General features: G+C 34.3%; 1 protein-coding gene across 4 annotated transcripts in view; it reads right to left on the bottom strand.

Annotated features, from left to right (window-relative positions):
• Positions 1–207: 207 nt before the first annotated feature.
• The window catches only part of CDK6 (cyclin dependent kinase 6), a 116,207-nt gene continuing 89,982 nt past the window's right edge, over positions 208–26,432 (bottom strand). For 2 of the 4 annotated variants that reach the window (XM_083376378.1, XM_083376379.1), the window contains exons 6-9: positions 16,995–17,045; positions 13,539–13,674; positions 11,453–11,595; positions 208–8,359 (exon numbers count right to left, since the gene is read on the bottom strand). In XM_083376378.1, coding sequence (XP_083232504.1) covers positions 8,266–8,359; positions 11,453–11,595; positions 13,539–13,674; positions 16,995–17,045 — 424 coding nt within the window. In that variant the 3' untranslated portion in view covers positions 208–8,265. Of the gene's footprint in view, positions 8,360–11,390; positions 11,596–13,538; positions 13,675–16,994; positions 17,046–26,432 lie in introns of all 4 variants that reach the window. The other 2 variants (XR_014494099.1, XR_014494100.1) reach the window with 2 other exon arrangements.

Here is a 26,432-nt window from a genome sequence, read left to right as displayed (position 1 = left end):
CTATTATTTTGAAGGAAAGGCATTATTAGTTGCATATATACAAATTGTTGATAAATGATTTGGAAAATGTGTGACAAAATATATTCAGTTGGAAATCAAATGGTCTACACGTGTTATAGATATGTACATATCTATAATATGAGAATGTTTCCACTTGTATTGGTGTGATTCTGACTACAACTCAAAGAAAAGTGATAAAATCAGACACAAAAACTTTGTGTTATCAATTCAATATACTTTATTTGAAAGTTTTGCATTTATTTTTACACTTCAATTTTAAAGTTTATAAAAATAAAGCTGAGATGGGTGCCTAAAATATATGAAGACATTCTTATAAAATGCTTTAAATCTAATTAAAAGAAAAAAATATTCCTGATTTTGAAATGTTTTGATAGTAATTTCTCATATTGGTGTTTATCTTCAACTATATGTACATGGTTTTTGACTTTACAAACAGAAAAATATCCAATTCCACATCTGTATTAAATAAACAGCAAATCTAAACATCTGCAATCTGTGTATCAACAATTCATCTACATTGGAATACTTGGTTGCTTCCTTTACATACATCTAGTGTTAAACTCAACTAAGGAAGGTTTGTTTTCAACAGTCATTTAAAGGATTGTGCTCTAAATATCTACATTTCTGTGAGCATGAAAATAAACTGCAATGTTGTTATACCCTAGGTATGATAGAAACCATGATATCAAGCATATCATAACATCAATTCATCATCATGAATTACACAATTTGAATCACTTGATTGCTCTCATGATGTGTGTGACATCACTTTCCTATTGCTTTCCCATGATGTCCATTTGTTATATCAAGGAATCCTGCTTTAAAATTGACAGGAAGGTGAATACATTTGCATGTCTTCTTCAATAATTGCCTGTCAGTAGACTGTTTCCATGATGCAAAGATGTATGACAAGCCACACAGGACTGACTGTGTTATCATATTTCTGCACATTTTTTAACATTCAAATCTTTTATCAACCTTTCTTAAAATCTCTATAATTAGCAGATTTGATGATATCTATTAATGAAAACACCGCTATATGTACGTGTATGGTCCAAGCAGCCCATCAATAATTTTGTGATATAGTATTTCAAAAGTGGTAATATAAAATAAGTTCATATCTTGGCATAAATGTTACATATTTCATACAGCACATTTCTACACTTATCAAAACTATCCTTGAAATAAATGTTCACAGAATTGCAACATTGTCATGATTGCAGAACATACATATGATATAGCATGGATACTCTAGAACAGACATGTCAAACTCGAGATGTCATGTGACGTCACACAACATATCGGAGCTTTTTCGCCATTGCCAGCAATGATTGTACGTTCTGCAATCATGTACATTCTGCAATGGGGTGGGCGTAGCTTCCCGATGACATGTCCGGCCCATGGGCCGGCAGTTTGACACCCCTGCTCTAGAATAACCGATGTAACAAATATTGGAAGAACAGAACATATGCAGTTTGATCCACAATGTTTCGTTGCAAACTGATCTAACATCACCTAGTAGAATGAGAAACACAGATTCTTTAAATAGCAATAACTAACACACTATGTTACATTGATTAATGCAGCTTTGAAAAGGAACAGTAGATTGATGATGCTCTTATTCAAAAAGCAGGATATGGCTGAAAAACAAAGTACAATCTTTTATCTCATATAATGCTCCACTGAAAGTATGGTTTCAGTTTAAGGAAACTTTTATTGCAGTTAGCCAAAATTCATCAATGAATTTTGATATAAAAGTGACTTGATTAGGACAGAACCATTCAGACTTTATTTAATATGCTGCCATCTCATTAAAATGAGTTCTAATGGCTTAATTCTAAGGGTTGTGTTTTAGAGAACAGAGAAAACAATTCTAGATTAAACAGCATAATATACAAGGCCCATTGAGTATAGACACCACGTTCTTAAAGTATTAGATGCTACAATTCTTCCTTTTATCATGCTGAAGAGTTCAGATGCATTTTTAGAGTCTTGGAAGATTCTGCTCAGAAAGCTGCGCACGACTTTCTCCCATTTGCTGTGCACTGTGTCAGTAGCAATATTTGGGGTGGAACCATATCTTTTCAATTGAAGGCAATTGAATCTTTGGCTAGCTCTGCGATAAATAATCACTTTCTTTTGTGGATTGTTTGTTTTCATAGGCAAAGTTTCACTTCTTGATTTTTATAGCGGTGGTCATCCATGTTATCTCCAGGCAATACTAACAACTTTTTTTTTCAACTTTGAGAATAATGTTCTGATTCATCAGACTTTGTGGAAGGCTACAATTATATTACATTGCTTCAGTGGTGGGATTCAAATATGTGAACAGCCAGTTCTCTATGTGGATGCCTCTTCCAGAAGTCCATTCTGGGCCTGGGCAACAAAAAACTAGCTACTGGTTCTGTCAAAGTGGTGCAAACTGGCTGAATCTCACCACTACATTGCTTTCAATTTGGACTGGTTACATGGGAGCAGAGATAAGACAGTTAAGGACCAGAATAAAATAATTAAAACTAACTGGTTGACGCCAATATTTTTAAGAGTACAATACTGCACACTGTTTTATAAACATCCATATATCTCAGGTTTAAGCAGAATCTCCGAACATGTTGTGTCCCTGCTGAACTAGAGTTAAATGCAAAGACAGCCAATTCATATTTTTTAAATCATCAAATGATCCGTTTCTAATAATTAACACTAAATAGGCTTCATCAATATTTCCCTTTCACCTCACCGCTTCCTTTTAATTATATAATAGGGGAACAAAAGAAAATTAAGACTTGACAAGAACAAATCTTACCTTAATCCACAATTTTTCTCCAAAACTTTATACACAAGCAGTGGTTTAATATTTAATTGAAGTACAGATCATTCAGGCAATGGATTCTTTTAAATTTCAGGTCAGTATAAGAAATCTGTTTTACTTTGTAGTTCAACAACTAGGCTATTCTTTTATACTGCTTCTTCTGTTGTGCTAAAAGCATCAGTAACTACAGATATTAGTAGAAATTATCTTCAATCAAATTTTTACTGAACAGATGGTGTCTAGGAACACAATAGAGTGTCCCCTCAGCATCCCCATTCAACAAATGTAGAATTATTTAATCATTGTCACATATTTTTATTTTTATATACAGAGTTATCAAAGCTAAAACTTATCAGAAATCATAGACTCATTTCTAAGTACAAAAAAGAAAAAAATGAAGCTAATTAAATCTAACTAATTTCCCACAGCACCTTTTATATTGTACTGCTCTGTAAATTTTACTCTATTTAAACTTTTCAAGTTCACCTATGTTCTTTTCAAAAACAAGATCTAAAAGATACTACTGTATATCTAACAAGCTTTGTCTCTTTAGTAGCAAAATGCAAATATTATATTATGCAGCTCGTTCAGGTCATGTATTTAAAATCCTGTCTATTTTTAGTCTAATTAGATTAGCAGCTCACAATCTATAATGAACATTTTTGAAAAAATGAAAATAATAATGTAAGAGCCCAGGTCTCCTACACTTGCAATTTTAAGACTACATACTACATTTTATCCCAGCTCCATGGAGCTGAGAGATCCATTTCAGTAACTTGTAACATACATCATTTAAAAAAGCAACCATTTACACTGCAGATATACAATAAGATGGAAATAAATGTTGACCCTATTAATTGGGTTTGAATGCTGTTGCTAACCATGTGTCTTTATTAAATCAGCCACTTACCAAGCAAGAACCTGAGACTGCAAAAAAAATTTCTTGTAACTGTAAATATATTTACTCCCCAGTAAATCTCACTGGTTTAGATGAAGGCGTTTCAACAGAAATTCTGCTTAAGGATATAATCCTCAAACTGTAACCATCTAATAAACTGCATTGTAATGATCCTATAGAAAAGTCAGCTGATTGAAAATAATTCTAGGCCTTGAAAGCTCAAACCAGCCGAACTAGAAATGGCATCATTAAGATAATTCTATCAACATTTACATCAGTAGTGGGATTCAGATATGTGAACAACCGGTTCTCTGTGTGGATGCCGCTTCCGGAAGTCCATTCTGGACCTGGGCAACAAAAAAATTAGCTACCAGTTCTACCGAAGTGGTGCGAACTGGCTGAATCCCACCACTGATTTACACCATTAAGTGAATCAGCCAACTGTGTTAGATACTAGCACATTCCATCAGTTTTGGAATCACTGTTCTCACTGGAGTGCAGAAAACCTGGTATATCTAGAGTTGTTCTTTATTTATAATTGCAGTTGCAATTGACTGGAATATGATTTCTCAAGAATAATGCTGCTGTCACAGTAAGGAAATAGCATTTGTATATAACTTCTGAAGCACCCATGGCCTGGATTTACGTGTAGAATTCTCTCTCTCTCTTACCTGAGGAAGGCAGCACGGATTCCTCACTGGGTGAACATTAATGCCTTGCTCAGAAAAGAGAAACAAGAGGCCTATAAATGTAGAGTTCCACACAGCCTCAGAAACCTAATCATCAAGCCAGTTTATAAAATTCCCACTGATTACTCTAAAACTGACAATTTTCTTTAGGACTATAGTTCAAATCAAAGTAAATATAATTTAACTTCAGACAGAAAACAGTTAATTATGTATATTTGCATTTCCAAAACATTAGACATGAAATATGAATATGTAAAATAAAATGACACATGTATTGACAAAAACATATTTTGATACGACAGAATATATAGACATTTTTTGTCATCTCCAAAAAATGAATTTCAAGTTCTAATGTTGAACCTATGGAATCTTACTGAGTGAAGTATTTAATCAATGAATGGTCATCTTAGGAGGGCAAACTCAGCCTCAGAAATCAACTTTTTTGTTCATATGGTGAGCCTATACAGCAGATGCACATAATTTGAAAGCTTTAGCAGAAGGCAGCAAATAGTCTCTTTGGACTGTAGGCACCCAAAAAGAAATAATTTTAGAATAGTAGAAGTGTAAAAATATAATAAGCTGTTTTAGGTGGCCTACTCCACTGATATCTTACATCAAAATGATTATTAAAACAAATACACAAATAGGGTTCACATATTACTTGAATTAGCTCACACAAGTTGCTAAACCATAAACTATTATTTACAAAAAAAATGACTGAGCTCATATAATATGCTATAATATAACCGAACAAATCATTTTATGGTTTAGCATAACATGAGGGTCTATTCACTGGCACTGTAAGCAGTTTGAAAAAATAAATGCACATATTTAGGAAAGAGTGTGCTGATTTCTGATATTCACAAACCAGACATAGGCACCATAATAAGCCATAATGAGATCAACATTGTACATCCACCATTATGGAAATAAAATAATTGTGTGCTTTCATCGTAACTCACTCAAATATTCACATTCTTTGATGACACAGAATAGTCATTTCCCCCTCAATGATCTCTCCACAGACAAACATCCAACTGGAAAAACTGGATTTTGAAAACATTAGCAATGGATAGGAGAAACAATAGATCCTAATAATCAAAGTTTGTGATGTACCATGCATACCCCTCAAAAATAGGTATCACTGATAGGATATTGTCAAGCTAAACCTACCTAAACTGGGATTAAGAATATACGGTGCATGGCATCAGCAACCAGAGGATTTGTCATTAGCAAGGGTTTGAGAGAAAGGGCTTTATTTAGCCTTGGGAAGTCAACTTTAAATGACGTGAGATAATTTAGACAGAAAAGGAGAAGATAGCATAATCATACTGTTCAAACATCATGCCCTGTTGCTAGCCACTGGTTTTTCAATATTGCTACCTGCTTCTACTCAGGCTTACATCTCTGAAGTGAAACTAAATATTGATTTCATTTTCTATGGCTTTGCATCATTTGCTGTTTCTCTTACGTTCTGCTGGTAAATCAGTTCTTCCTGACTGCCAGTTAGCTTCATTTGCCTATATTTCTTCAAGATTTTTATGTTTGAGCCCTGCTATTTCATCAAACCTGTTTGTTTTGCTACCAATCTCTAGTACTGTTTTTCCCCCTGATTCAGATCATTCTATCTTGAATCTCCCAGAACTCCACCACAATTTTAATCTAATTGTGATTCAGTTGTACTTTCATTTTTCTATAGGCTTTTAACTGACAACATGCTCCTTATATGTAAAAGGAAAAGAAACTCTGCACAAATAAGTAGGTAATTCACTGCAAGTTCTTCATGAATTTTCTGCACAGTACATAATGAAAAAAATATAAATGGGAATATATGTGAGTATGTACATTATGAAACATTCCAGTCTTGAACCTAGTACTTGAAAGGGCCATTGATTTCAGTAGGTGAAATGTCTACTTGGCAAGTGGAGGACTGAAATATTTATATGAATGCAACAGCATAAACAGTGAATGACCAGTTTTGAACAAAAGTCCAAATTATGTTGACTGAAAGCAAAATACCTGTTTTATTAACTCTGATATTTGCCAGCTACTGGAATGACTTAGATACGTTCATTGAAATGGAAGCAGGCACCAGACCTCTGTGCATGGGCTACAAATTTGCAATTCTAATTTTTATATACTAAAATTCCACTAGAATTTAGTAATTAGATAAAAAGAAACAAACAGGCTGCACATTTGAAAAAGAAATAAAGTAATCTTATTCTTGCAAGATCCTTTCAGAATGTACATTGAAACTGTCAAAAGCTTTTCTTTGCTAAATATACAACTGGCTGACTATACTAACTTTTGACAATATAATTAGCACTATTATGAACACAAAATGCTGAACATCCACAGAAGGAAACCAATTGCTGGATGAAAGTCAGTATTTATGTACCAAAACAGTCTTCTAAATAAGGCTCTAGAGATTACTAATCTGCAAAAAAAAGTTTATTAGCTTTTGGTGAGTTGACAGAGGAGATTTAAGCTTTGAGTGACTTCCAGCAACTACTGCTTTTCCAGACATTTCTGACAACCTGCTTGGTTTCTATGCTGGAAAAAGAAGGGTGATAGCACATTTCCATTCTCTTACCTACCTACAGTTCTCTCATCTACATGCTATTTCCTGTTCCTAATTAATCAGACAAATGCTTAAATTTAAGGGTATGCTGAAGTCTCCTTCAGTACAGTTGAAATTTCTGCAGACCAACATCCACTGTTTTCTGAAAACCTGACTCTTACTCCATTTAGTTTGTTACTTCCATGTGTTCTGCAACTAAAATTATATCTACATGTATTAATTAAGTGAAATATAATGAATAAAAGATAAGTTTATGATGAATTAATAAAATATGTGTGATTAATCTATCCTGACATAATGTAAAGTAGAAAATGTCTAAACTAGAAATTTTAGAAATGCTAGCAAATCTCATTAAAAGAGCACTAGGTAAAAGCTTTTAAAAAACACTGTAAATTTACTTAACCTTTTCAAACTCAATGTGTACTGGATTATATTACTGGATGAATTTATATGTAATATGATAAAATATATAAGCCATAAAACAGATACTGTTAATTGCAAAGATACCTGAGATTGTATCTTTCTGAATTATCTAAAATAATTGTAATTTCTAGCAGCCAAGAAATCTGTACAATGTAACCTGTGAATAATGTATGCATATTTTATATAAACAAGTAACAAAATATATACATGAGCAGATAACTTTCAGCATTAGGAACAGTCATGTGAAAATGGCTGACAGCAAGTAGAACCAGCTTGAAATATATCGCTATCCAAGAGGCTATAATAAAAGGTACTAAAGATAAACTTCAGTGTAATATCTTGCAATAGAATCGAAAATGCTAGAACCCATTACATGTTATCTTAGACTGCAAACTTTGAATTGCATTATTTTGGCTATGTAAGCATACATTCAGGCCAAATCAAGAAAGCAGAGTAATGTTAAATACAGTGGTACATTCAATGTCCCCACATTCCTGCTAGAAATGAGACTAGCTAACTGAAACAATTCTCATAAACAAGACAAAAATTTATGGTGTGCTGGTGAACAGTGTAGCTGGTGCAGGCTGCAATACACACACAATACACAAAACACTCCTATCAAGCTGCAAGAAGATTTTGCCGGAAGACTTTTTCTCAGCATCCAATCTATTGTTCTTTAGCCCAATCCAAAGAGCTATAAATGATGGACTCCAAATGTGCAGCAAGGTTTTGAGTCACTTCTACATCAAAACTTCTCAGAGGGTCTTCTGTCACAGCCTAAGGAATTGTGGTCAGAAATGAGAAAGTGAAAAATTCTGTTGGAAACTGCAAGCCCCTCTGAGTTTTAGGACAAGTCCTTTGGATCAGAGCCAAGGAACTGAACTGGAGGCAGGAGAGATTCTTCTGCAGGTATTCCCTGAGCTAAGTCTATGCCAAACCTAAATGAACAGATATACATAAAGTTGAAAAATTTCTATTGCACATAGTTGGCAGCATGAATAGCAGAGCAAACATTCGCACATTTTTAAAGATAGTATGTTGAAACTAAGAGAAGCAATTAGATGTTCAGCTTAGATCTGTATGATATAATAACTAGGATTCATCAAGGAGGATAGAAACATATCTAAAGAACAGAGGATGCTATATTTAACCATATTCAACTATTAATTTATCTAGTCTGTACTATTTGTATTAAAGTTAAATCAACTATTTAAAGTTCAAGGTTTGTCCTTTCTAACCAGTGGTGGGATTCAAGGACACCACTTCCGGAAATCCGTTCTGAGTTGGGGAGGCCTCCCAGGTCCAGAATGGGCCACGGTGTGCATGGACGACACTTCTAGAAGTCTGTTCTGCACCTTGGAGGCCTGGGGGAGGCCTCCCAGGCTCAGAACAGACTTCCAGAAGTGGCGTCCACGTACTTCTGGTGGTCTGTTCTGGGCCTTGTGAAAAAGGGCTAGGGTATCAGCTGGTTTGCACAAGTCCACAAAAAATTAGCTACCAGTTCTAACAAACCGGTGCGAACTGGCTGAATCTAACCACTGTTTGTAACTAAATATCAGGAATACAATATTGGATTTTCAACATGCAAAGCATATGTTCTGCCTTTTAACAAGTTGTTCCTCAGTATTTCTTTTGGTCAGCTTCACTGCATCTCCACAATGTAAAAATTGGAAATATAATAGGCTATTTGAACTCCTCATATTTGTGAAGTATGACATATCATACTGTTGCTTAGTCTGAAAGAATTTCATTGATATTCCCATAAAACACTAAATTTTCTTAAATTCATTCTGTATTACAATAGCTGTAACTTAAAACCAATAGTCATGGAGTTACTCTACAGAAGTTCAAGATAAATGCAAAACGTCAGCATAGCAGAATTTCAATTTCTAGAAAATGATTTGAAATAGGCGTGCAAATTGTGAGAAACTTCCATAGCAGGGCATTTTGTTTAGTAATATGGACAACTGTAGGCTTGACACAACCAAAGGGGATTAGACTGGTAAAACCAATAACAAAGGGATATTCACATGAACCTTCCTGTGTTCACTGAGAACAAATTATTGAGATACACCACCTAGGAAAACAAACCAAATGCAATCCTTAATTTTTTGGATACATGCACTTTTTCATCCCTTATATAGGGTACAAATAAAATGAATGAGTACTTTACAGGAAAATATTGGGGACTTATCCCAGGAATTAACATTCAAAGAATAAAGAAATGATTGATATAACTCAGTAAACAAAAATGAATTAGATAGCAGAGCAACAATTATAATAGATAAGAGTATAATCCATTGATTAGTTCCAATAGCACCTGCATCTTCTGATTTGCTGCAACCATTAATATATTGGCACTGAAGCTATATTAGAGTCACACTAAGGCAACCAAATGAGAAATGGATTAAGAATATTTCATCAAACCATGCTACAAAAATAAAATTTCTTTTTAAAATTCTATTTTTTTTACAAAAACTCTAAAACATACAGACATATAATGCAAGATTTAAAATATTTGTGCTAACATATCCATGTGACTTATTCATAAAGTTGGCTTCTTGATAAAGCAAATGTGAAAGGCAAAGTAGGGCAGAGCAACATTAATAAGTATGGTTTTCTAATATTTTCATATAGAAAAATAAAATTATTGAATTATATAAAATGTCAGACTGGAAGCAAACTTGAAGCAAATGTGAAGGTGCCTGAGTTAATTGCAATCATGACATACAGGCTTGAATGCCAGCTATGAGCACCTGTTTTCTCATTGCATAATCCAATGCATGTTTAAGTAGAAGTGAGTTTCAGTAAATTAGATTCATATTTACACTGCCATACAGTACTTTCATTATTATCCCTGTGGATTTTACTCATACTTTATTGTCCCAGAGATTTCAAAGGACCAGCTTTTTATATATCTGCAGCTGAATACAGCACATTTTGTTCAAAATAATTTACCCTCAGGAGAAAAACGCACAGGACTGCAGATTTTTTTAATGTGTGTGTATGTGCTCTGCAGAATGGGATTCAATGGAGGTTTAGTCACAAATAAATGGGAACAGTTTATAACTTATTAAAGATTCAATTCTATACAAAGCTGTGCCTCACTAAATCCAAGAGGGCTTATTTTGGAGAAGCTATTTTCAGGTTGCCATTTTAGTTTATGTACACATGTGTGCATATATGGGCAAGCAAAATAAGGTGTGCATATGAACACTTATTTTTTTCTTATTTCATCCTTGAATCTGAAAATGATAAAACTGAAATTCATAATTTTCATCAGAAAAGATAAAGATGAAATGTTGTGCAGTGACTGACATAAATTTAGTGGATCACAGGAATGATCCCTACAAATTAATTTCTTTAAAACCACCTGTTCCCTTTATCAAATGTATATATTAATATTTGAAGATTAAGTCACAGACACAATAAAATGTTATCATCTTCCATCTCTTATTAAGGAAGGATCCTGTGGATTATAATAGCCAGGTGTATCTTTTACATTTTTCTCTTAACTTTAGGGTAGAGAGATTCAAATGTCACTCTTTTAAATATTATTTCAAAAATATTTCTGAATTCACGATCAAGCAAATAAACAGCAAAACAAACTACCACCATAACTCCCAGAGGAGCACCAAATCAAACTTCAGCACCCAGAAACAGAAATCAAGTCATGTTTTGGTAGATAGACTGAATTCTTCTAATCCATGGTGGCACCATTCAACACTAGAAGAAAAAGGCAGCAAAACTGATCAACAGCTTCTCTCATTCTGTAGATTTCCAGATAGATTAACAAACAACAAACTATAGTGGAACCCATTTAAAGTTTTTGTATCTTGCATTGTTTCATTGTCAAAACATGCCTAACTAGGTTCTTTTCCTTGGGAGAGGCAGAGCATCATTTTGAAGAACTACACAATTATGTGAAGTCTTCTATAAAGTTTTCAAACATGCAATGATGCCTTTTACCTTTAACAGTGATCTTATCAAACTATTTTGTTCATCCTTAGGTTAGCCTGATAAAGCCTTACAGTGAATTCATCTCTGTGGAGTTTTGACTGGAGGACACATCAGAATCTGTATTCTCTTTGCATTTCTCCAAGTCATGAAAATAAGGATGGGTTAAGGCATCATTAGCTGATATTCTCTTCATAGGATTGAATGTCAGACATTTCTGTATAAGATAGAGAAAATAATTAATAGTAGGCAACACTCTGGTTGATCCAGCAACACACTTTTTCTACTGCTGGCCAAAAAACTTATCAAGAAAAGGCAAGGATTTATTACATAATGATCTTTTTAAGATATAGTCAAAGCTTTGTCTATGTTGTCATCAGCACTGCTTTTAAGAGAAGCAGCATGTAATTAGTCTTGAGTTATTGAAAAAAGCTATGCAGGTAATACTTGAAAGAGAGACCAACAGAAAACCACAGAATTTTAGATTAAATTGGAAAATTAGTTAGAAAAATCAATAGTAAACTGTTAGAATATAAGTAGTTCTCAATTTTCAATCATTCATTTAACAACTGTTTGACGTTACAATGTGCTGAGAACAGTGACGATCAGTCCTCGCACTTGCAACCATCACAGTATCTCTATGGTCACGTGACCAAAATCAACAGTTGAAATGTCTTGGGTTCACATGATTGACATTTATGATCTTCCCAGGGGGCTTCTGATAAAGTCAGTAGGGAAAGCCAGATTCACTTAACAATCATGAGATTCCCTTAATGACTGGAGCAATAAAATCATAAAATTGGGACCAATTTATTAAACAATCATCACTTAGCTATGAAAGTTTCAGTCCTAATTGTGATTGCAAATCAAACACTACCTATACTATTATCAAGAAAACTACAGACTCACTAGGAGTCAAAGTCATCTTGAAGATGACTATGCTTCATCATTAACACTATTAATAAATGTACTAAGTAAAATCCCAAACAATGCCACATCAGTTCTGAAGTATTAAGTGTTATTATTCTACCAAGAAAGAGATATATATTCTACAATGAAAATTCTATGGGATACATTTCATTTGTTCACCAGTTTCTTAGATGATTAATATATATGTGCTGCATGGGTAACATTTAGTTTCACGCACTATTGTATTTACTACAGTTATTACACAGGTTATTAAATTCCAGTAAATTCTGATTTGATTGATATGATCTCATTTCTCATAAGTACTGCAGTTATTCTATCTCAGATTTTTTTGTTAATGTGTATAATTTCATTTGTGAAAAAGAAAATTATTTTGTTGCAAGACTTGTTGAATGAATTACAGAGGTAAAATCATGGTGCCATTAATAAAGTATCTAAATACTGTTAAATTATTTCAAATGGAACATGTCCACTTTTAAAGTATTTTTTAGGAAAACAAGACATCATAAAAGTATTCCTTCGTTTATTTTAATAGAAACCAGTGGTAATAGCAGCCCAAGATATGACATCAAAATGACACACTGGGGGCCTGGTTATAGTCAATATGATGCAAATTATTTAAGAATGCAATGAGAGAACATTCAGTTACTGATTGGATTTTTTTTTAATATAACTAAGCCTATTTATTCAAGAAAGGCTTAACGACATCATAATCTGATCTTTTCAACATCATCTTTTATTCTGTCTAACATTCTCCTTCTTCTCCAAACCCTAACACCATGGGCTGTTATTGGGGGGGGGGAAATTTCAGAGGAGGTTCTAGCAGGGGAATGCAGCTATTGTATACCCATGGCTGTAGATCCACTAATTCTATTTGGGATAATGCAGCCTAAAGTTGCCTTTGGCAAGGAGGGGGGCACAAAGTTTAATAATAAAAACAAATAAATAAATATTTTTTTTCAGAGTATTTTGTGATTGCTGGATGTTTTTGGTTTATTCTGTGGAATGAAGGTGAATATGTGGCTTTAGATTTGAGATCCTTATCTCCTCTCAAAATTTATATTTAAGGATATTTCTTGATATATCCTAAGCACTTTTAGCTTTTATTTGATACTGGAGAAGACTCTTCCACATTCTTTCTCAGCTCAGCAACAGACAATTATATATATTGTTGACTTTTTTGTTCCATGAGAGACTGCTTATTTCTAAAATTTTACTATTACAGATACTTACAAGTAGCAAGTCTTTGCCCAGTTCATCAATATCTGTTACAAGAAGTTCAATGGGCTGTGGGGATTGAGAGGCAAAAGCATTCCTTGGGAGGGCAACATCAATAGGCCAATCTTCTTCTTCAGGAAGACCAATTACTCTGTATAGAAGACAAGAACAAGCACTTATTCCAAGTGAAACATTAGTTCTTACAATGTTTGTTTCAGTATCTGATGATGGTTCTCAATTGTGAATTTTCATTCACTTAAGAGGTTTTAATATAAAATTGTAAAAGCACCTTACATTAAATGCTTTCTTTTAAAATGACAACTAAAATAATAAAACCTCAATTAGAAAGCAAACAAAATAGACTGTTTTAGAGCAGGGAGTCCCCAAACCCCCAGTCTGCAGACTGCTACCATTCCTCAGTTTGTTGGCAACCTGGTTACACAAGTGAAGGTTGAGCCAAGGAAGCTCCATTTGTGCGACTTGCTTGTGCACGCAAAACCATCCCCTTCCCCCCGCTGATGTTGCTGAAACCAGAGTTTGGGGACCGCTGTTTTAGAGCATTCATAAAAGTGTCACAAATGGTGCCAGCATTACGCATTTTGGAAATGAGTTCTGTGGAACTAGAGTTACCAATAAGGGAGTCTTAACTTAAATGCCTCCCTAACTCTAATGTTAATGTTGAGTTAGCCAATTCCCCAAAGATGATCTTATAGCATAGATGGGTTTGGAGTTGGGCTGATGCCCTTTAAATAGTTTAGGAAGAAATATTTGCCTCATGTCCAAATTACCTATATATACTTCCCTGTAATGTTAAATTATTCTTTATGTTAAACTTTTTGTTAGAAAATCAGTTTGAAGATTTGAAATAGGAGTATCTGTTGTTTCTCACAACTGCAGAGAAACATTAGTGTGGTTAACACCATCAATATTAAACAATATTCAATGTACACTGCACATTATAATATAAACAGGGAAGTGCTGGTTTCCAAATAATATACAGTCTGAAATTGGGAATGGTAAAGTAATAATGGAAAAAGAGAAACTGAAATGTGTGTGCTCGTTCATATAATTAAAAAATTCACTTCTTTTTAAATGCAACACATAGACTTTATAATAGCAATTAATGCAGTTATGTCAGATGATTTGGAATTAAAAAACTGTGCCACCAGGGTGCAGCATCCCTCAGATTTTGATGATTTCTTTTTTGCTATGAAATGTATTGATGGCATTGTGAAGACACTATCAGTGGAAGATTTGTCATTTGGCAGACATTTGGCATACATACACACTACCTTTACTATTTGTATAAATAACTCAAGGCAACAAAAATATCAAAGAAACCTTCCTCTTCCTGTTTTTCCCCCAACCACAACCTGGCGAGGTAGTTTGGGTGAAAGAGACTGGCCCAAAATCACCCAGCTAACTTTTATGGCTAAGGAGTCTTTCATGGCTAAGGTCTCTTAATTCTAGGCTAGTGCCTTTCTAGCCATTAGCCCAAACAAGTCTTTCCTTTTTGCTGCTTTTTTTAAGTAGAAGAAAGCTTTCCAAATGAATCAATCTAGTCTTGACTCAGAAGGAATGATGCCTATAAAGAGGAGATAGGCAGACAGGCATGTTTTATCCAATATGCTACTCAATTTAATTATAAATATGTCAAATGAAACTAAAATAAATATACTTTTTGTCTAGCAAACACTGAGAATTTAATATATTCAAATGTGGAAAAGCAAAAAGCAAAGTTAGGAAGACAATAAAGGTGGAATTTTTCTTTCCTTCACTCCTTTTCTCTTTATGCCATCTTCCCAGATGCCACCTTGCTCTAATCCTACAATGGAATCCATATATAAAAGTGAACTTCTGCATGCATATCATTTATTTGACCAGAAACCACAATACTTGAATATACTATCATATTCACAGCATCGCTTAATGTAAACTGATATATAGATGAAAATCTGAATGCACTGTAGAATTGATTTGTATTTGAGTTTCTTGATACAACAAATGATATAAACGAACCAATTTGCAAACGGAATACTTAGCTGCACCAGGCTACCTGTTTTGTTTTAGTTATTAAATTTATATGCCACTTACTTTGCTATCGAAAGAGAGTTTAGTAAGACACCAATTGTCCTTATGATGATGATGTAAAGCAAGCAGAGCCTGAATATAGGAGTATTGTTAGATTTTATCTTAATACTGCCAGCTCAAAAATAGTAGTTATCTTTCTACTAGAAATGCTCAGACTGTAGGGTTCACTAGTTCTCTGATAGGAAAACACCTAAGACCCAGAAAAGGGTGGCACTTTAGCCTTCATGCCCCTCCACTTCCCGAAACCCTTAGGATAGATGGAGGTAATAGAAAATTGGGAGAAGGAGAAATACTTGATTTTCTATTTGGCCCAGATGGAACAATTAAATGTCAACAACTACCCAGTACAGCATGGAATCATAACTAGATGATTGATGGATTGATTGATTTTAAAACTGAAAAAGTATAAGCAATAAGATTATCTATAGACATTTTTAAAATTCTGAAGGATCCCTAAGAATATGCACAACTTTTAATATTTGTGGGATTCAACACTTCAGCAAGGCTGGCAGAGGATATACTTTAAAAACTAAAACTTATAAAAAGTTAAACAAAGCAGTAAAGTTTGGTGACCTCCATATATTCAGATTTGATACAAAGTCTTGTTGGAGAAAGGTTGTGTCAGGACCCACCCCAAACCACGTCTTAGGAAGACAAAATTCTTGGAGTCAAATCTATTCCAAAAAGAATCTTTACTATGACATGCTTGGTTGTAGGAAACGAGACAGGACTTAATATTATTCCACGAAGTAAACCCTTATAAAGAGTTCCCGGTTTAACCCCCTTTAACCCCATTTGGTCAGTCCCCCATCCTTTATCTCATATCATCCCTCTCGTGGGAAAAAGGAACTTAGGACCCTTCATGTTTATTGCTCTCTTCCATGACAAAAGCCAGATGCTAGCCCCCCCTTTTGTTTCCCCAGTTCAAAAGGCTTCTCCTTTCCTTTGAAATGCCTAATACCGGTTTAATACACATCTATTCTCGTCTCTTCGGGAGATGGCAGAATCCATGGAATAATGTTTGAAACATTCCATTTATGAATATGATATAAATGGATTCTGACAGGTTGAGAAGAGAAGATCTAATTTTCTCCACTAAAGGATGCACTGGGTTGGATCCTGGCTATTGTATGCAGTTCCCATTGAAATGAATGGAAATTATTTCTGCCTAACCATATTTCACTGCTATCAGTGGGACTTACATGTATCTTATTCCAGATCCAATCATCTTGGAATACCCACACCATAAGTCAGCTTAGAAGCAAGTATCTGGACTCTTGTGTAAGAAAATGAGTGAATACTGTACACTTATTAAACAAAACAAAAAATCAATTATTGAGCAAATGATCTTGACAGAAAATGAAAGAAGCTAATACTTACTCAAAGATTTTTCCTAGCTGATCAACATCAGAGTTTCCACGGAAAAGTGGCCTAAAAAAAAAGCACACACATTTTCAATCCAGTAATTAAAAGATATCTGAAGATCATCCATCCAGCTTTCTCCCATGATTTCCAATACTAGCTACTTCAGTTTCTTCAATTGCTCACTGTCCCAAAGCACACATTTTGAACCTCATCCAATGCTTCCTGCTCCCAGAGTTCAGTACTGAACTTTTAGACAGCTGCTTTTCAGCCAACTTCTACCACCTGGTGACAGAAAAAAAACAACCAGCATGTTCACTGAAGTAGAAAAAAAATCCTTGCTAACTATAACCCCTCTAAAGAAGAGGTGTTTTTTTTCCAAAAAAGAAGTCATTTGCTGTATGTATTTCTCTGTGACAATTACAAATACTTTGGGCTAATTTGATGGATGTTGGTTACTGAAACCACAGGCACAAAACTCCGGGTTAATGTGAGGAAACTCCCCAAGTTCTGCATTTAAGAAAGCCCTTGTATTAAATTGGCAATTTTGCAAGACTCATACTAGTTCTTGAAGAATTATTAATCCTGAGCCAGGCATGAATAACAAAGCATTTTCAACAGATTAACTCACTGGAAACCACCTCACAGCATGACAAAATCCAGCAAATATGTTACATAGGAAAGGGAAATTCATGTTTAACAAAAAAACATTTCTAATCCAAACAAGAGCCATGACAGAAACTCTAGAACTGCCAATACAGCAGCCTCAAATTCTGGTCTGAAAGGCAGATATGGAAACCAAAAGAAATTAACCTCTAAAGTCAATGCCGGGTAATTAACCTTCAAAATCAAATGTCGGGTAGCTATGTGTCACGAGATTTCCAAAATTCTGTATGAGAGGGCATTTGAAGAAAAAAAACACACCACGTTTACTTAGTTTACCTTGATTAAACATCTGCTTGTGATATATAACTCTGGAACTTTGTTTTTACTTCTTTCAAAGAATGCCAGAACCTATACAGTATTATTACATATTGGGATACATAGAACAATTCAGAATCCAAAGGCTAATAAAGCACTTCTCTATAAAAATTTATAATTCAACAGCTTATAGAAGTAACTTTTTCTACTGAAAAATAACAATTCTCATTTGCCGTGGTATTGAAAAAAGCACATTGCTAAGTAGCAATGTCAAACAAGCAGGTTTCTTCCACCACCATCCCACTCCATTTAGAAAAAAGATGGGGGTGGGGAGAAGGAAGGAAGTGGTCATATTAAGAAAAGACATAAAATCATTCATGAGTTGATGGAACTCAAAAGGAATGTAGCAGTCATGCTGATGCTTGGGCTATCACTTTTCAAAATATAAATATATAAGCAGGTGTACTGTAACTCTGCAAAGTCTTAGAAGTAAACAATGGATGGAGACTAATCAAGGAGAGAAGCAACCTGGAATTAAGGAGAAACTTCCTAATCGTGAGGACAATTAATCAGTGGAACAGCTTGTCTTTAGAGGATGTAGGCTCTTCATCATGGAGGTTTTTAAGAAGAGACTGGACAGCTACTTGTCTGAAATGGTATAATCTAGTCCAGGGACTAGAAGGCCTCCCAGCTCCCTTTCAGATTCTATTCTGTTCTGTTACGTTCGGCTCTACCCTACTCTATTCGTAGCATAAAGGACTGAATCTGAAACTTTCTGTAAGCAAAACATGTGGTCTCTGCTGAACCGCCAAGCTCCAGACAAGAGTTTAAAAATTAAGCATAAATATTAAAATAAAAACAAGAGAAAACTAAACTAAAAATAAGTTGAATTGAAATCTGGTTAAAAATAAATAATAATAATAATAATAATAATAATAATAATAATAATAATAATAATAATAATAATAATGAAGAAGAAGAAGAAGAAGAAGAAGAAGAAGAAGAAGAAGAGGAAGAAGAAGTAGTTGGAAGGGACCTTGGAGGTCATCTAGTCCAACCCCCTGCTCAGGCAGGAAACCCTATACCATTTCAGGCATATGGCTGTCCAGTCTCTTCTTAAAAACTTCCAGTGTTGGAGCATTCACCACTTCTGGAGGCAGGTTGTTACACTGGTTAGTTGTTCTAACTGTCAGGAAGTTTCTCCTTAGTTCTAGGTTGTTTCTCTCCTTGACTAGTTTCCATCTGTTGCTTCTTGTCCTGCTTTCAGGTGCTTTGGAGAATAGCTTGACTCCCTCTTCTTTGTGGCAGCCCCTGAGATATTGGAACACTGCTATCATGTCACCCCTCACTCTTCTCTTCGTTAAATCTAATCCTGCTTTTTTAAAAAGATAAATAATAGAATAATGCAAGCAGCTGTCATCATTTGTTTTCTATATTTGTAATTAAGAATTAATATTGACCAATAGGATCACTTTGACCAAATTTTTATTATAAATGCGAAGCAGTAAAGTTGTGCCAATTAAAGTGATGAAAAAAATACTGGTTCCAGCAATTAATTTCAATGTGAATGGTAAGAAAATAGAAATTTCTTTACAAATGCCTATTTTAATTCCAAATTACAGAACTACTAAATGAGTGTGTGTGTATCTATGTCATTTTGTGGCAATACATTTAATATACACATGCACACACAGATACTTTATTGGTGTCATATGTAACATTAAGATATAAAGATATGCATACCAAACAAGATTAAGAAAATATTGTATATTTATGTAATCCTAAAAATAGGACAATGTTTTCCTCTGTAAATAAATAGCAACTGATTTTTTTTTGCAATTCTTCTAAAGATGTTATGGTTCTAGTCATACAGTAAAAAGCAAATAAAATCATTCACAGATTTTTAACAAATAAATCTATAAGAATAGGTTGCATACAAATAGACTTCACTTTTCAACAGAAATTGGGACAGAATTTTATTGCTTAGCAATGCAACTGTAAAACAGTACAAGTAGTCCTCAATTTAGGACCACAACTGAGCCCAAAATTTATCTTGCTAAATGAGGCATTTGTTAAGTGAATTTTGCCCCATTTTATAACCTTTCTTGTCATAGTTGTTAAGTGAATCACTGCAGCTGTTATGTTAGTAACATGGTTGTTAAGTGAATCTGGCTTCCCCATTGATTGCTTGTCAGAAGTTAACAAAAGGTCATCACATGATCCTGGGAAAATGCAACCATCATAAAAATGAGTCAGTTGACAACCAGTTGAATTTTGATCATGAGACCATGGGGATGCTGCAATGGTCATAAGTGTGAAAAATGGTCATAAGTCATTTTTTCAGTGCTGCTGTAATTTTGAACTGACACTAAATGAACTGTTGTAAATTGAGGACTACCTATAGGTTATGCTCCTATATGGCCTATAATCCCAACAGTTCCTTGTTAAACCAGGATCACAAGTCATTAAGCAAGGGTCTCCTTATATCTACTTGCTGGCTTCCAACAACGAAAGTCAATGAGAAAACTGGCAGGAAGTTGCAATTCCTGGGCAGTTTGTGGAATGTGATGGAATTTTGCTTTGGTTAAAGTGGTATCAATATTGATGGTTCAGATTACAAAATGGCTTCCTTGGTTGGGAAAAAATTAAATAAATTTGTTGATAATTGTTTATCCGTTTTTCTGATTTTGTTCATCCAATCTTGCTTCCACATTTTTATTTTAAAAAAATAAATAAAAGTGGTAAAATGACTACATACTTTTGCATTTCCTGACTTATCCATCTCTATAAACCATTTTGCCTAAGTTATGTATTTTTCTTTTTTCAAATGATTCAGTAGGTTTTTTTTTCTTCAGATGGCAATACTATGGCAGTTTTCAGAGTTAGCCACTAGTGGGCAGGGCAGAAACTGAAAAAAGTGTCCAAATTACTTTATGGATGAATTAAAGCCAATACAAACATTTTCATTACACAAAAACACTAATGAAAACTAAGTACCAGAAGAGATCAAAGACACTCCTAAAAAGGGCTATGCTTGGCCTACTGCCTAAAGTGAACCACGAAGAAACAAGGTGAATTTCCCTCTTCTTGAGTTTTCAAAATTCTACCCTTCTGGCATCTCAGCATAAAAATCTCCAGAGCTATCAAGCACTTGAAAAAGGAGTAGACGACCTCCATTCTGTTTTTTTACCCTCTGAAGTCCCCTCGATCACACATTAACATCCAACATATTAGTGTTCTGCTGATTTTCTCAGGACAATTGAAGTTTAGAGATAAAGATATTTAGAGGTAAAGATAACCTCTAAAGAAGTTACTTATTACTTATATAGTACCTCTTAAATGTCCCTTCTCATAATGAAAGAAAAACAACCTCAGGCTCCATATACCTCTCCTTGTAGCCATAGCAAATGGCTGCTCTGCCCCCCCCCCCAAGCCTCGGCTACAAAAAACGTTCCCTCCCTTATAGAATAAGTAAGCTGTAACAAAATAAGTATTGTATATGTAGATACTCAGACATTAACCTCAGAATTCAATAAATATCCATACTAGGGCTTAATTCATCCTTTCTCAACAGGAGAAGCCTAGATTTTATCTGAGACATTGTAACTGAAATAAGTAAATTTCAGACTTGCAATCCTGGTGCTTACAATGGTGAGAATTATTACATGCTGCAATTCAGCTGCAAGCCTGTGAATTTGCTGTTGTGTAAAGACTATGTAGGTTAGAAGTGAATTATATTGTGAAGTGTTTGAATTTTTACTATTTTAATGCAGGGATTCCCTGAGGCCTGAATATTGCTTCAATTATTGCTTAACCATTATCCACCCTGGCCATATTGCATAAAAGGAAAAACCATCAACACAGTTTTGCCCTCTAATCCTTCCTATTAGTCTTTGGCATTCAACAGGATTCTTCAAATTATGGAACACTGTTGCGGCCTACAAAAAAGAATTATATTTGTTACAATGAATGTTCAAACTGCAAACTATCTATGATCACATGTGCATCTGGAGAATATCTGAAATTATGAATACCGCATGTCATAATACAGATCTATATTTGGACATACAACAGATGTATGAGCACTTATTAGCCTTCTGTTGTGGTTGACCCCGTCTCCTTATTTTGGACATTCACTCTAATATGTTACTATGCTAATTCAAAACATTTTATGATTTATATTTGTTTCCCCCCCTTTCCTATTTATAAACACCCATGTGAAAGAGTATGACCAGAAAAGATGCTGTTGGATGATACTTGAGATATCAAGCAGAAAAGGGCAAAAAACTAATAAAAAGATGGGGATTCAAATGATGGCTTCATGATGCAGCACTGCCTATTTATTTAATTTCTCTATATGGTTCTGTACATACATTATTCATGTGTGTATTTATACAGAATGTAACAACAAAGATTTTTTCACAATATGTAATTATCACATTTACATAATTTAAAAACTATCTTTTAGCAAAGTGAGGAAAAAGCAGTTTATTAGTGGGGAATAATTAGCTCAAAGTCCATGTACTGTAAAGGTATCCAATTTAATCCTTCAACACTATTTTTCTAAAAGTTTTGACATTATGATGGGTAAGTGAACATTCTTCAACTAAGGAGTAGAAACATGATAGAAATGCCAGAACATAAATTGCTGCAGGTCAACAGAAAACTCAAATGTTGGTGAAAACGGAAACAGGAAATAAAGTTGCTATAACATATAAATCGTCAAGCCTGTTTGGGCACTCTAGAGAACAATGTTGTACAGAAAGAACTAACATGAATATATATGCAATTTGATTCTTGTACAACAGGTTCTGGAAATGATCATAGGAAGCTTGAATGGAGGCTTAACTGTTATTAGGGATCTTGGAGCCACAATAATTATATAAAAATAGATTTAATTAAAGATGATGAATGGTTGTACTTGGCTTGAGATCTTAGATAGTGTTTCCTGAATACTCTAAATTCTTATCTTGACCACTACAACCATAGGCCTCAAACTAGCAACTTATGTAGGATGTTGCTTCCTACCAGGCACTAAAATGCTTGGCAGTTGAAACCAAGCCACATAAGAAATCAAGTATTTGGACTGAATGACGCTTTACCAGAGACTTTTTTAGTTAAAGAAGCCAACAAAGTAATTCAAGAAAAGAAATTACTAGAAGGCTAGAAAGAGTACTGTGCAAAGAACATGAGGAATGGTGTTGGGCAGGGGTCCCCAACCTTGGCAACTTTAAGACCTATGGACTTCAACTCCCAGAATTCCCCAGCCAGCATGGGGACCCCTGGTGTTGGGGATCAAAGGGAAGCCTCATTCAGCCTTTATGAACTGGTACCCATAAATATGTACGACTAACTCAGTTGTCCTCAAGATATAGTAAAACCTAGAGATTATTAATTTTGCCTTACTCTATGAAGATGTGGTAAATTCCTGACTATTTGACTAAGCTACATATGAAAAAGCTATATTATAACAGATAAATTATCAAGTTTATTGGTATAAACAGTATAGCAGATACTGCAAGGAGTGCCCTCTGGTAGCCCCACCAGGTAATACAGTAGATCATTTAGGTATAGGATTAATCTATTTTATCTTTCAAGGCTCTAGATTATCTGCTTTAAAGCAACCTTGTAGCTTAGTCAGATGGTTAGTCAGGAAAGCATTTTTATGCATCAGCAATTGTCTGGGGAAAGTTCTTTTATCTAATCAATAAAGGAAACGTAAGTCTATAAATTGATCAAAGAAGAAACCACATGAATAATATGATTTGTCTCTCCCATGATTGTTAAAGATACTCCTTCCTAGTAGTTTCTAAACCCCCAGTTTGGCTGGGTTTTTTTCCTGTGGAAAAAATCTTGAGTTCAAATGTCATAGAAATGAAAGCAGATACAAGGATCAAATACACATGTGAACTCCTCTACAATAAATGGAACATCCAAGTATAACAGAGATTGTCTCACATTTGTTTGGTCATCTCAAGAATATCATGTAGCTTGTCTCAGAAAAATCTAAGAATGAAGGCTGGATGTGCCCTCACAATGCAGATTCTGTATCTTTATGTCAACCCTTTTGATTGGTAATGAACCTTGAAACAAGATAAGGAATCCATGAAGATTAGAGACAGGTTTGCTTGGGTTATGTTTTTATTAGAAGACAATTTTTAAAAAAAATAAAAAAAGAGTGAGATTAAACACTCTGGCCTTTATCCAAAATAACTATTTACATGAATGATAAGAAATCATGTACAGTTGAAATTTGCTTTGTACTTTTTAGGGCTGCCGCTTATTGCTATTGTTCATTGCCTTCACAATATGGGAAACTGAAAATAAAGTTCTGCTTGCATATGTGGTTCTTTTCTTTGTGGAAATGGTTCTTCCGTATTACAACCACATGGGATATCTCATTCCTTAGGCAGTGGGGCATTTTGCTACAACAAAAATAACTTCTGTGGCAGCTTATAGTTACATCTCCATATATTTGTTAGATTTAGAATCACCATATGAATTTTGTTGTTTTAGCCTTAAAAAGTATAACATTGTTAAACTCTTAATGTTTAGGTATTATAATGTTTTTATAATCAAAAGGATCTGCCAAAAGAGAAAATGAGAAGCACATACAATTGGAATGCAAACATGTATGAAGGAAGAGGTCTGCTGATGGAATTGTAGAAGTTGAAATTCAATATATCTGGAAACCAGATAGCTTTTGAAAGATTGGACTTTTTTTTAAAAAAATTATTTGTTGTCCATACAGAGTAAAAAGTAGACATTAAACAGTTTTATTCCTCTGACCATAAAGGAGGATTAGGGAACTTTCATTTGGCTACTTCTGCATTACATTCTTCCTTTTGTCTAGCTGGTGGGATAAAGATCTCACTGGTAGAAACTAATTTGTGATGTATCTTTTTCCTTATACTACAATAACAAGTGAAATTTGCTGACCAAATAATAAAAAATGTCCCCAATTCATATATATCATATCATATATCAGGGCATTAAAGCAGAACTACAATCCAGAAAATTAACTTTGATTAAAATTATACTATTACAAGCATATTAAAATAATTTATTTAACACTGGAATCTCTTTTACTTAAAAACACCTAGCGTTTGTCATTCCGATTTTGAGCAATAAGGTATATTTGTTTTGGGCCTCTCCAACTGAAAATATTTCTATCTGACATTATGATGGGAAACTTTTGAACAGAAACTGTTTAATGCCAGTAGGTCAGTTTCTCATGGAATAAACTTTGCTTAACCAAACATACTCCTACTTGTATCAGCTTAAAGTCTTTGCACACATGAATGAAAGCATGAAGGAAGTTAACTCTTACCTACTTGAAGCCTTTATAAAAGCACTGCAAAGCAAATAAACCAATGGAAACAAAAGTATTTTACTTATTGCTCACTCAAACCATTATAGGTACTTTCCTGAGGAGCAATCTCTTCTGAAAAAGATTTAAAATCTGTATGAAATAACTCACAAGTTTACACAAAAATCAAGGAGTAAACTATGTACTAAGAACAAAGAAGAATATTAGCATTTATATACTCTGTATACAAAGGAACCTAAATGCTAAATCTGCTATGAGATCTCAGGAACGAGGCTCAAAAAACATTAGCCTGGATGCTTGGAGAGCTTCTTTCAGGTGAAATAAGACAATAATGACCGAATGGATTAATGATTCTGACTTTTATGCTCTGCAGCAAACCCAGAGCTGTACTATTTTCAAACTGAAAACATAAAAAAGCAATGAGTATAGGCAGCAGCTATTGAGGAGGTAGCACATAACCTACTATCCTGGTCAAGTTTCTTTAATCTGAACAAAAGAACAAACTATAAGCTTAAGAACTTAAAAAATTGAAATATAAAGTAAAAAGCTAAATATGATTTTGATCTAAGAAAGTTACAAATGGATTAAGGATCCAGGTAATTTTGGAGTATTAACTTTTACTATAAGGTTTTGGAATCAATATAAAAATAAACAGCTTCTCATAGGAAGGAGACTTATTTTGGCCACTCTGGTTATTAAAAATCATAACAAAGATATTATAGTAAAAATAGCACATTATAGATGATTAAAGATTTTAAGCAGAAAAGAACTCCACGAGCTTGCTCTTAGTATCAGTTCATACTAGTATTTACAAAATGTCACAAAACTTAAAACATTGGAAATATTAGAGATCTTTCAAGAATGATGCCAGAAATTAACAACTTCAGTGTCAATACTATCAGTAATGAAGTCTGCTTCCATGGACAGAGTATGTCTAAAAGATGGTAATGAAGAAATGACAGATGTGGAACATATTTTATTTGACAAGACAGAAAGTTCTTGAAAGCAGAACTATAACTGACAGGCCAAGAGAATAATTTGAAAAAAAGATACTTTATTATCGCGACTGTTCCCCATTGTGGAGCTGCGGTGGGGGCGGTTTCAGCATGACAATCTGGCCTGCGGGCCAGCAGTTTGACACCCCTGCTTTATTAGATATATAAAAGAAAGTGCCTGAAGCCTTAAAAATTAAAAGAGGATTGTCA

The sequence above is a fragment of the Vipera ursinii genome (genome assembly GCF_947247035.1).
Source record: "Vipera ursinii genome assembly, chromosome: Z".
In the NCBI taxonomy this organism is placed as follows: Eukaryota; Metazoa; Chordata; class Lepidosauria; order Squamata; family Viperidae; genus Vipera; species Vipera ursinii.
The sequence above is the reverse complement of the archived record's forward strand: the minus strand, read 5'-3'. Positions and strand labels throughout refer to the sequence as shown.